This window comes from Carcharodon carcharias, chromosome 30, assembly GCF_017639515.1.
Source record: "Carcharodon carcharias isolate sCarCar2 chromosome 30, sCarCar2.pri, whole genome shotgun sequence".
Lineage (NCBI taxonomy): Eukaryota > Metazoa > Chordata > Chondrichthyes > Lamniformes > Lamnidae > Carcharodon > Carcharodon carcharias.
This window is the reverse complement of record NC_054496.1, coordinates 3747898-3760553: the sequence shown is the minus strand read 5'-3', so window position 1 is coordinate 3760553 and position 12656 is coordinate 3747898. Positions and strand designations below refer to the sequence as shown.

The window sequence follows — 12656 nt, the reverse complement described above, 5'->3', positions numbered from 1 at the left end:
ACCAGCCCCGCTCGTGCCCCAGTGCAGCTCCAGTGAACATGTCTGGCTGTGCAGGTGTAATATTATCATCCTGGAAATTCTGCTTACTGGGTCAGTTTGGGAGTTGGGTGGACAGAGGTTGGGGTGGGCTCACCTCCCCTATTGACTGGGAAGAGATTAAAAACTGCCCCATATATTTTAACTTCCTCCAGTTATTAAATTTATTATGACTTGTTCAGCAGGACATGCTTTTTCCTCAGGGTGACCTGTTCCATTTGGCTTCCGCCCTCCATGCCACTCCCCCCAGTGGTACTGTGCTTCAACGAGTAATTTGTGAGCACTTTCCAGCTCCTGTGGAGGCTGATTTGGCTCTAATCTGCCCCTAAAGAGAATTGACAACATTCTCTATCTCTCTCTCTCCCACTTCTCCTGTATACATGATCTGTTATTGTGATGTTTGTTTCTCACAAGTCACTAACTTACCTTTGTTAATTCTTACAGGCAATGAGGACAGTCCTTCTTGAAACTTGCCGAAACTGTGGTCCTCCATCCTTTGGCTGAAAGTGGTGTTAAAAGGCAGGAGCCATTATGCCCTTGAAGGAATCAACTGCCTAGTGTAGCCAGAGAATTTTGTAGAAATGGGGGAAGAGCCATGCATTGTGTCCAAGAGCTATTTTAACAATTATTACAACAAGGATTTAATAATTTTTCATTATAACCAAACTGGGAAGCTTGAGGACCCAAAGTATAATAACCAGAAACTGAGGAACAGCTCCGTTTTCTTCATCATTTTGTGTTCTTTCATCATTCTTGAAAACCTACTCGTCTTGGTGGCCATCTGTAGATATAAGAAGTTCCACTCAGCCATGTTTTATTTCATTGGGAACTTAGCGCTCTCTGATCTGTTTGCAGGTGTTGCTTACATTTTCAACATCGTGTTTTCGGGCAGCTGGACCTTGAAGCTGACGCCGCTGCAGTGGTTTTTCCGTGAGGGTACCATGTTTGTCGCATTGGCAGCATCTGTCCTCAGTCTGCTGGCCATCGCCATCGAGAGACATGCTGCCATTGTGAAAGTCAAACTCTATAGTGGTGATAAGAATAGTCGGATGTGTTTGCTGATTGGAAGCTGTTGGATTGCCTCTGTGCTATTGGGTGGGCTGCCAATAATGGGCTGGAACTGCTTGTGCCACATGAATGGTTGTTCCACTGTGCTCCCTCTCTTCTCCAAGAATTACATTCTGTTCTGTATCACTCTGCTCAGCGTCATCCTTCTGTCAATAGTTATCCTTTATGTGCGAATTTATCTGATTGTCCGATCCAGTCACTGTGAAACCGCGGCTCCACAAACCCTGGCATTGCTGAAGACGGTGACAATTGTGCTGGGAGTGTTTATTGTTTGCTGGGCACCCACCTTCATCATGTTACTGCTGGATTTTGCCTACACGGAAAGTGATTTGAAGATCCTGCATAAAGCAGAATATTTCCTGGCCCTGGCTACCCTCAACTCTGCAATGAACCCCATCATTTACACACTGAGGAGCAGGGACATGCGCAGAGCATTTCTGCGTGTCCTGTGCTGTTGTTCCACAATGGAAAAAAGGATTGAGAGCTGCTTCCCTAGTCTTCGTCACCCCAGTACTTTGGACCGGTCTTACCATAAACACAAGGCAGACTCACCAACGATGCCGGAATGCACAACATTCGTATAAATATCTGTGCTGCAGAAGGGTCTGATGGTGAGGAGTGTTGTAACACATATCATCGACGCATGCACTCCACACACTCGCCCATCAGAGACAAAACGTATCCTTGATCAATCCTCAAGCCCATAACGTTCGATGGTGGAGGTTGCTGTCACGAGGGGTCCTCTATTCAGCAAATGGTGGGCAAATTGGACATGACACTCAATATATTCCCTCTTCCCATCTGACACTTGGCAACCAGTCAGCTGTCCTGTGGGGTTTATTTTTGTCACCATGGAAACAATTTGGCACCAGCCAATCTGAAAGGAATGCACTTGACAAAATAACTCATTGTTCAGCTGTGCCACAGAATTTGCAAAGTCTCTTGGACAGAGTGTGTGGCCCAAGCAGGTTGGAAATTACAGTGACTTCGTTAACCGACAATGCTGGACTGCAGAGACCCATGGGGCACTGTGTGTTCTTATCCACCTGATCAGAGATGATCATATTTCCATGTTAAGGGCAATTTAATAGTGGCTGGAAGGAGATGATAAAATATTTTTTGGGATAACAAATATACACAGCAATTTCATGAATGCCTATAAAACCATCAGAAACTGTTCTCTCACCCCACGAGTGTTAGACCTGACCCTGAGAGAACTTCAGTTCCATAAATCTTTCCCAGTGGAGCCGGCACTGCCTGTTGGCACTGACCCCTGCCCAGCGGCACTCCCCCTTGCCTGGCAGCACTGCCCTCCCTGCCCTGTGGCACTGCCCCAACCCCGACCCCCGCTGCCCGGAGGCACTGGTCCCCCACTGCCCGGCAGCACTGGACCCTGCCCAGTGGTGAGGCAGCACCGGGCTCCTTACAGTAGGAAACTGTGAAACTGTTCCTCTCACACTAACACTTCATAAAACAGATGGAGAGTGGCAGGATTCCTGTGGGGCAGATTTGGTTACAGTCCTGTCAGGGTCATGAGCTGAACCCTATTGGGGGGCTATAAGCATCACTGACAGTTTGTGAATCGAGTAAACTATTAGTTACACGACATGAGTAGATAAAACATTAACGCTGGCCAGTCACAGCTTCAACATTCAATATTTTAATTGTATTTTAAATACTGGGGCCATATGTCAGTTAGAATCAGGTTTGTATCTACAATTCTGTAATTTGGGCATTGGCTGCTGCTTTGATCTTTGTCATTCATACAATTACTGTGTCTCCATCTGAGCAATGATTTAATATTAGCTCATTTCATGATTAGTTTCCATGGGATCTCTCTGCTGTTTGGACTTTCTATTCTGTATACACTTCCAAACCAGCGTGCCGAGAAGCTTGTCTTTTGGAACTTTACAACTGAGACGCACAATGTCAGCCCTAGTCTAAAACTGATGCAGCAACCATTAACACAGTGGGGTTTACAGCTGAGATCTGACCCAGGCGTCCAGTGCTATTGACTGTCCTGGACTCAATTATCATGTGTCTTAAGCCACTTTGTGTTCTGACTGGATAATGACCATTGATGGTGAAAATTTCCATAAGTCTGCTGGAATAGCCTTTCCCATAACAAATAACTCAAATGTACAAGCTTGAGGGAGCTATGTTGCCTACATTTCCCTAAGTGATGGAGGCAGTGAACAATCGCAGTGTTTTAAAAAGCTAGGCCATGTTACCAATGGCAACAGGCAGTCAGGCAGCATCCTGCACGTCAGTGGAAATGGCATCTGATTCATTGTCCACAGTGATGCTGTTTTGGAGAATTTAAAGAGAATGACCCACTGTCTTGAAGACTGCCAATAGACCAGGCTGCTCCTTTAAATGAAGGTAAAATTAACTTGGTTGTGTAGTTTAAATGTTTAAGTGGCAACACTACAGCTGGAGCCAGCAATTAATTGTCAATTGTTTAATGTGTATATGTCAATGTACAGCATTCAAGTATAGAATGGTAAATGGTACGAAAACTAATCAGTGGCTGTTCACAGAGAATAACCAACAGAAAATAAACCTTTCTTAAAAAAAAAATCCTGCCTTGGTTTTTGGATTCCAAGGTTCAGTTTCAGGAGCTGCAATGGAAAGATCATAAGTTTCTTTAACCACTTTTGTGATTCTTCAAGAAACCTGGTGAGGAGTGGATCAAAATAAGAGTCACACCCAGTGTTCTGTGCACACTGCAGAGGGAGTGAGATTGGAGTTGGGCCTCATTTGACACTGACAATAGTTATGGATTCAGCCTTATTTACTCTTCCTCTCCTCTCTCTCTCTCTCTCCCCATCTGTTTAGTTTGATGTCAAAAGGCCATTCTCAAGCTGTGAGTGTACTATGTCCTCCCAACAATCAGAGCTTAGAATTCACACAAGGCTCAAACCTCACTGGGTATGGCTAGAAATAGCCAAGGAAGTCGAAATTTAGTTAGCACCTCATAACATATGAACATACATGTGACCATACGTATTAGGAGCAGGAATAGGCCACTCGGCCCCTCAAGCCTGCTCCGTCATTCAATAAGATCATGGCTGATCTGAACATAACCTCAACCCCACATTCCTGCCTAGCCCTGATAACCTTTCAGCCCCTTGTTAATCAAGGCTCTATCTACTCTGCCTTAAAAATATTCAAAGACTCCGCTTCCACTGTCTTTTAAGGAAGAGACACTCAACCATGTGAGTGAAAAAATTTCTCCTCATCTCTGTATTAAATGAGTGACCCCTTTTTAAACAGTGACTCCTAGTTCTAGATTCTCCCACAAGAGGAAACATCCTCTCCACCTTGTTAAGACCCCTCGGCTTCTTAAAGGTTTCAACTGAGTCACCTCTTACTCTTCTAAATTCCAGTGGATACAAGCCTACCCTGTCCAGCCTTTCCTCATAAGACGACCCGCCCATTCCTGGCATTAGTCTAGTAAACCTTCTCAGAACTGCTTCTAACAAATTTACATCTTTCTTTAAATAGGGAGACCAGAACTGTGTACAGTACTCCAGATGTGGTCTCACCAATGTCCTGTACAACTGAAGCATAACCTCCCTACTTTTGTATTCAATTCCCCTCACAATAAATGATAACATTCTATTAGCTTTCCTAACTACTTGCTGCACCTGCGTACTAACCTTTTGTGATTCATGAACTAGGACACCTAGATCCCTCTGAATCTCAGAGCTGTGCAATCTCTCACCATTTAAATAATAAGCGTCTTTATTCTTCCTGCCAAAATGAACGGTTTCACATCTGCCCACATTGTACTCCATTTGCCAGATCTTTGCCCACTCACTTAACCTATTAATATCACTTTGAAGCCTCCTTACATCCTCCTCACAATTTACTTTCCTACCTATCTTTGTGTCATCAGCAAATTTAGCAAACATTCCTTTGGTCCCTTAATCCAAATCATTTATATAAATTGCACAAAATTGAGGCCCCAGATCACAGTGGCACACTACTGGTCACATCCTGCCAACCAGAAAAAGACCCATTTATGCTAACTCTCTGCCTGTTAGCTAGCCAATCTTCTATCCATGCCAATATGTTAACCCCCTATACCATGAGCTTTTATTTTCTGCAACAACCTTTGATGCGGCACTTTACCACATGCCTTCTGGAAATCTAAGTACAGTACATCCACTGGTTCCCCTTTATCCAAACCACATATGACTCCTTTAAAAAACTCCAATAAATTGGTTAAACGCGATTTCCCTTTTACAAAACCTAGTTGATTGCTTTGAATTTTTCTAAGTGCCCTGCTATAACATCTTTAATAATAGCTTCTAATATTTTCCCTATGATGTTAGGGAAAATGTTAGGCCAACTGGCCTATAGTTTCTTGCTTTCTGTCTCCCCTTTTTGAATAAAGGAGTTATTTTTGCTATTTTCCAATTTAATGGAACCTTTGCTGAATCTAGGGAGTTTTGGAAAATTAAAACCAGTGCATCAACTATCTCACTGGCCATTTTCAAGACCTCAGGGTGAAGCCCATCCGAACTTGAGGATTTGTCAGCCCATAGCCCCAATTATTTGCTCAATACCACTTTCCTGGTGATTGTAATTTTCCCGAGTTCTTTCCCCCCATTTCCTGGTTTGCAACCATTTATGGGATGTTACTTGTGTCCTCCATAGTAAAGACTGAAGCAAAGTGCCTGTTTAATTCATCTGCCATCTCCCTACTTTCCATTATCAGTTCCCCACATGGACTCTCTATAGGACCAATGCTCACTTTGCTAACTATTTTATCTCTTCCTTTATACTCTGTCCTACAGGTAGTTACAATTAGGGTGCCTGTACACCACTCCCACAAGTGACTTCTTGCCTTTACCACTCTTCATCTCAACCCAAACATAACCTAATACCATCATTAATTAACAGAGCCACCCCTCTACCTTTTCCTAACTTCCTATCCTTCCTAAATGTGGCATAACCTTCAATATTCAGGTCCCAATATGTGTCATTCTGTAGCCATGTCTATGTAATGGCTATCAGATTGTACTTATTTATTTCTATTTGCACTACCAGTTCATCTGTTTTGTTTTGAATGCTATGTGTGTTTAGATACAGGGTCTTTAGTTTTGTCCTTTAATTATTTTTGTAGCATCTAGCCTTATCTGCTGATTTACTCTTAGATTTGTACTCTCTGTCCTTTCCTGTCCCTGTCTGTTTATCATTTCCCATATTAATACCTTTCTCTTTTACCTTGTCTCTACTCTTTGGCTTACCACACCTTCCCAAATTTGATCCCTTGCCCCAAACTGTCAAATCTGTCAAATTGTGCAAACTTCATGTAAACATTAGGGGGTAGAAACAGTGTCTATATGTAAGATTGTGGTGGGGGTGGGGCGGTGCAGGTGGAGGTTAATATTGGGCACAGCTGTTTGACTCACTGAGACCATCATTTGGGTACTTTAATCACAAGCCTCTCCTTGAAGCAGTTTTGATTATGTTCTTTCTGATATCTCACTGCTTCAATACAGGACTCCAAAAATTATTATAAAATCAAAATAATTTTACTTTTTGTTCCAGCTCTTTCTGGGAGGAAGAAAGGGAAAGAAAGACACGATCTGGATGATCTGATAGGTATCAGCATCTTTCACAATCTTTAGGTCATCACAATGCACTTCAGTCAATTATTTTTGAACTGTGGTCAACGGGATACACAGCAGTCAATTTGTGCACAGCAAGCTCCCACAAACAGTAATGTGACGATTAGCAGATTATCTGTTTTTGTGTTGTTGATTGAGGGATAAATATTGGCCAGGACACCGGGTTGGGTAGGGCGGGGGGGGGGGGGGGGGGGGGGGTGGTGGGGAACTCCACTGCTTTTCTTTGAAATAGTGCCATAAAATCATTTATGTTGATCTGAGGGGCCCTCAGTTTAATGACTTCACTTCTGATAGTGCAGCACTCCCTCAGCACCGCACTGCTTCTGTTCATCTCAGCCAGAAGCTCCAAATCCAAGTTCCACCCCAGGACTTGTTAACCACAGAAGGAGGATTTGTAACACGGTTCAACAAGTTGATAACTGGCTTGCTAATTCTTCCAACGTTTCCCCGCTATTCCCCAAAGTGAAAAAAAGTGTGGAGTTACGAAACAAACAAACGAACAAGTACAGCAGTGCCAACCTGGATTCTATGCTCAAGTCTATGGAGTTGGACTTGAACCCACAGCCTCCGACCCAGGATCAAGTGCTAATTACTGAGCTAAACTGACACTTCCAATCCAAGTTCAAATTGTGGCCTGTGTAACACAGACTGCCACACAGGCCTGGGCAACTGGTCAAGCAGATAGGTGGGTCTGGTCCTTGGTCATGATGAAAGTTGTTTCAAAGGTCCAGTTCTTACTTGCAGTTGGATTGTGCAGCCTTGGGCCAATCCTTATCCATAGTTCTTCTCTTGCTCAATAACTGTCCCTCCTCAGTAGGCCTTAGATTTTACAGTGCAGCCTGTTATACGGTACAACTTTTTTCATATTTGTTCGTGAAATATGAAACTCACTAGCAAGGCCAGCATTTAGTGCTAGTCCATAAACTCTGCTCACCTTCTTGAATAGGCTGTTTTGTGCTGGATGACGTGGAACTTCATGAGTGTTGCTGGAGCTGCAACCATCCAGGTAAGTGGCTTGTGCCTTTTAGATGGTGGACAGGCTTTGGGGAGTCAGGTGGTGAGTTACTTGCTACAGAATTCCCAGGCCCTGACCTGCTCTTGTAGCCACAGTGATGGTAATGCCATTGAATATCAAGGGGGCGATGGTTAGATTCTCTCTTGTTTGAGATGGTCATTGCCTGGCACTTGTATCTCCAGTTCTTGCTCCATATAGACAAGGACTGCCTCAGTATCTGAGAAGTTATGAATGGGGCTGAACGTTGTGCAATCATTAGCGAACATCCTCACTTCTGACCTTATAATGGAAGAAAGGTTGTTAATGAAGCAGCTGAAGATGGTTGGGCCTAGGACACTACCCTGAAGAACTCTTGCAGTGATGTCTGTGGTTGAGACGATTGGCCTAATCGTGAAAATACAAATGCATGAAGGAGGAAACTTCCTCTTACAAAATATTGAACAAAGGAAGTGTGGCACTGGACGTGACTCGAAGCAGCTGGGCCATGCTAACACGGAAAGGCCCTGACTTTAAAATAGGAAATGGGCGAGTGAAAGGGGTTAAATAGCAAGCGCTGACTCACAGTTACGCTCGATCAATCAGACATCTGTCTGCTTTTAGAATTCCCCTGAGCTGCTGCTGATTTGAATCTTCAGTTACTTTATTGAATTCAGAAATTTCAAGTGTGGACAGGTTCAAGGCATATTGTGATCACCTCAAACAAATGTCATTCATTTCCACACTCTGGCCTGATTAGTGTCAGTGTCCCTAGATTGATTACAATTGAACAAGCCTCAAATCCAACCCATCTGTCATGTCTCACCTATTCCCAGCCTTGATGCATGAACTCTGACCCACAGGTTAGAAAGTGAAATAAATCAAGAGATTCTGATGAGGTGAGAATGGTGGATTGTAGGAGAGAGCTAGGTGAGTGAGAAGGTTCATAATTTTGAAGTCTTTGGGAATCAGTTAAATATGAGACAACAGTCTGCATTATGTTCATGAGTGGAAGTATACAGTACAGCAGAGAGCCAATAAGAGACGAAAGGTGTTAGAAACCTGACTAAAAAGGTGGTTTTGAGGAGGAGAGAAGGGCTTTAGGGAGGGAGTTCCAGAATAAGCCCACGGATAGAGAGAGAAAGGGCTGGTGATAGGGTGAGATGAGATTGTGGAGGGACTAAGGAACTTGAATAGAAAGTTCAATGAGTTGGGTAGGTCAGCACCCACGATGGGGGTTATAGATAAACTGAAATTAGCAGATGTGCAGATGGATAAATTGGAGTTTGTGGAAGCTCGGTGGGGCAGTGAGCAATGGTCAGATCAGGAGGCTTTTATAGAGTAGGCAGGGATCCAATGGAAGAGAGCAGAGGTGGGTAGTGTGCTGGCAAAGAAAGTGGGGCAACTACACATATGGTCACAATCTTAGAGATAAAGAATTCTACAAGCCCTTGATGCAGTGATGGAGGGAGGAGGAACAGTTTGTTAAATAGTGTTCTTAGGGCTCAGGAGGAACAAGAGAAGAAAGCTCATATTAAAAGATAAGTTAGAAAAGAGAAATAGTGTTCATCTGTTTTACAAATGTGAATACTCCCCACTTGCCTGGGTGAGTGCAGCTCCCACAACACTCAAGAAACTTGACACCGTCCAAGACAAAGCAGCCTGTTTGATTGGCACCACATCCACAAACATTCACTCCCTCCACCACTGACACACACTGGCTGCAGTGTGTACCATCTACAAGATGCACTACAGGAATTGACCAAGGCTCCTTACACAGCAGTTTCAAACCCATAACCGCTACCATCTAGAAGGTCAAGGACAGCAGATAGATGGGAAGACCACCACCTGGTAGATCCCCCTACTGCCCCCCCAGGTCACTCACCATCCTGACTTGGAAATATATCGTCGTTCCTTCACTGTCATCGTGTCAAAGTCCTGGAACTCCCTCCCTAACAACACTGTGGGTGTACATAAACCACACGGATTGCAGCAGTTCAAGAAGGCAGCTCACCACCACCTTCTCAAGGGTAACTAGGGATGGGTAATAAATGCTGGCCCGTGAATGAATTTTTAAAAAATCTGCTCAAATTAATTTCTTTCTACAGGCTGAAGGAAGATACTCAGCTCAAACAGGAAGATTTAACTGGAGGAAGCTTCAACAATGGGGGAGACCTAGGGGCAGTAAGAGACAGAAACACAGGGCCCAGACACTGGGGCACTAGTCAGACACAGTGCCCTACACTTGGGCCCTGGTTGGGCATAGGGCCATTTACACTGGTTTGTACTGGTCTCTCCAATTTTCTGCTCTGTTACTCAGTGGTAGGCCCGGCTCACTGTTGTGCAGAGAGGCATGTTCACACTGCTCCAAGCAATTAACATGCCTACTAAGAAACAGCCTAGCTGATGGGCTCACACTTATCTCAGTCATAAACAGCTGTGAACTTCATGATCAACTTCCGCCCAGTACGAGGGACTTTAGCACTTCCTGTAAATTTACACCTTTGTAAAGCTGATATTCCAGGCAACAGAACCTACCCCCACCACACACACCTGCTGGCTCCAAACCAGCCAATCACTCTCAAGCTGTGTCTATGCCATTTAACTGTCACGTAGTTTCTGAAACCATACTCCCCTCAAGTTGACGAGAGCAATAAAAGCAAAATTTATCCGCTGCTCAATGACAGGAGGCCCAGGGTCCAGGGGGAAAAGGATCCAGTGACAGGAGGCCCAGGGTCCAGGGGGGAAAAGGATCCAGTGGCGGGAGGCCCAGGGTCCAGTGACATCAGGGTACAGTGATAGAAGGCTGAGGGTCCAATGGCACTAGGATCTAGTGACATGAGGCTCAGGGTCCAGTGGCACCAGCATTCAGTGATGGGAGGCACGGGGTCCAGTGACACCAGGATCCAGTGATGAGAGGCCCAGGGTCCAGTGGCACCCAGGTCCAGTGGTGAGAGTTCCAGGTACCAATGACAGCAGGATCCAGTGATGAGAGGCCCAGTGGCCAGCAACACCAGGGTCCAGTGATAAGAGCCCAGGGTCCAATGACGCCAGGATCCAGTGATGAGAGGCCGAGGATCCAGTGACACCAGGATCCAGTGATGAGAGGCCCAGGGTCTGGTGGCGCCCAGGTCCACTGATGAGAGTTCCAGGTACCAGTGACACCAGGATCCAGTGATGAGAGGCCCAGGGCCCAGTGACACCAGGATCCAGTGACACCAGGCTCCAGTGACAAGGTGCCCAGAGCCCAGTGACACCATGATCCAGTGGTGGGAAGCCAAGGGTTCAGTGACACCACGGTCCAGTTATACCAGGATCCAGTAAAGGGAGGCTCCAGTGATGAGAGGCCCAGGGTTCAGTGAAGCCAGAATCCAGTGACACCAGGCTCCAGTGACAAGATGCCCGGGGTCCAGTGACACTAGGAGTCAGTGATCAGAGGCCCAGGGTCCAGTATCACCAGTGTCCAGTGATGGGAGGCACGGGGTCCAGTGACACCTGGATTCAGAGACAGGAGGCCCAGGGTCCAGTGACACCATAACCTAGTGACGGGGGGCCATGGGTTCAGTGACAAAAAGGTCCAGTTACACCAGGATCCAGTGATGGGAGGCCCAGTTTCCAGTGGCAAGAGGCCCAGTGTCCAGTGACACCAGGGTCCAGTGACAAGAGGCCCAGAGTCCAGTGGCACCAGGGTCCAATGACACCAGGATCCAATGACATCAGGGTCCATTGACGAGTGGCCCAGTATCCAGTGACACCAGGATCGAGTGCTGGAAGTCCCAGGATCCAGTGACACTAAGATACAGTGATGAAAGTCCCAGGGTCCAGTGATGCCAAGACCCCATGATGCGGGGCCTAGGGTCCAGTGACATCACAATCCAGTGACGAGTGGCCCATGGTCCAATGACACCAGGATCCAGTGATGAGAGGCCTAAGTTCCAGTGTCATCAGGTCCAGTGATGGGAGCCACGGGGTCCAGTGACACCAGGATTCCGTGATGGGAGGCCCAGGGTCCAGGGTCAGCAAGGTCCAGTTACACCAGGATCTAGTGATGGGAGGCCCAGGGTCCAGTGGCATCAGGGTCCAGAGACACCAGAGTCCAGTGGCAAGGGGCCCAGAGTCCATTGACACCAGAGTCCAGTGATGAGAGGCCCAGGGTCCAGTGACACCAGGATCCAGTGATGAGAAGCCCAGGATCCAGCGACACTAGGGGCCAGTGACACAAGGCTCCAGTGACAAGATGCCCATGGTCCAATGACACTGGGATCCAGTGATTAGAAACCCAGGGTCCAGTGTCACCAGGGTCCAGTTATACCAGAATCCAGTGATGAGAGGCCCAGGGACCAGTGACACCAGGGTCCAATGACACCAGGGTCCAGTGACAAGAGGCCTAGGGTCTTGTGACGCCAGGATCCAATGATGAGAGGCCGAGGGTACAGTGGAACCAGAATCCAGTGATTGGAGGACCAAGGTCCAGTGACACCAAGGACCAGTGATGAAATTTCCAGGTACCAGTGACACCAGGATCCAGTGATGAGAGGCCCAGGGTCTAATGACGAGAGGCCCAGAGTCCAGTGACATCAGGGTGTAATGGCACTAGGATGCAGTGATGAGAAGTCCAGTGTCCAGTGACATCAAGATCCAGTGACGAGTGGCCCAGGGTCCGGCAGCACCAGGATCCAGTGATGAGAGGCCCAGGGTCCAGTGACACACGGATGCAATGACAAGAGACCCAGGGTCCAGTGACACCAAGATCCAGTGATGAATGTCCCGGGGTCCCGTGACACCAAGATCCAGTGATGAAAGTCCCAGGATCCAGTGACTCCAAGATCCTGCAACGAGAGGCCTAGGGTCCAGTGACACCAGGATCCAGTGATGGCAGGCCCAGGGGCCAGTGACACCAAGGTCCAGTGATGAGAGGC

At 46.5% G+C, this 12656-nt stretch overlaps 1 protein-coding gene and 1 long non-coding RNA gene across 2 annotated transcripts in view; one reads left to right on the top strand and one right to left on the bottom strand.

Annotated features, from left to right (window-relative positions):
- Positions 1 to 12656, bottom strand: part of LOC121271308 — a 166120-nt gene that overhangs the window by 140690 nt on the left and 12774 nt on the right. The gene's annotated exons all lie outside the window — the stretch shown is intronic.
- Positions 456 to 3684, top strand: LOC121271306 (sphingosine 1-phosphate receptor 2-like). The gene has a single exon (XM_041177203.1). The coding sequence runs from the start codon at positions 618 to 620 to the stop codon at positions 1686 to 1688; it is 1071 nt and encodes a 356-aa protein (XP_041033137.1). The 5' UTR covers positions 456 to 617; the 3' UTR covers positions 1689 to 3684.

Excerpts from the sequence above, each read along its gene's own strand:
- LOC121271306 (XM_041177203.1), top strand. The coding sequence starts at position 618 with ATGGGGGAAGAGCCATGCATTGTGTCCAAGAGCTATTTTAACAATTAT.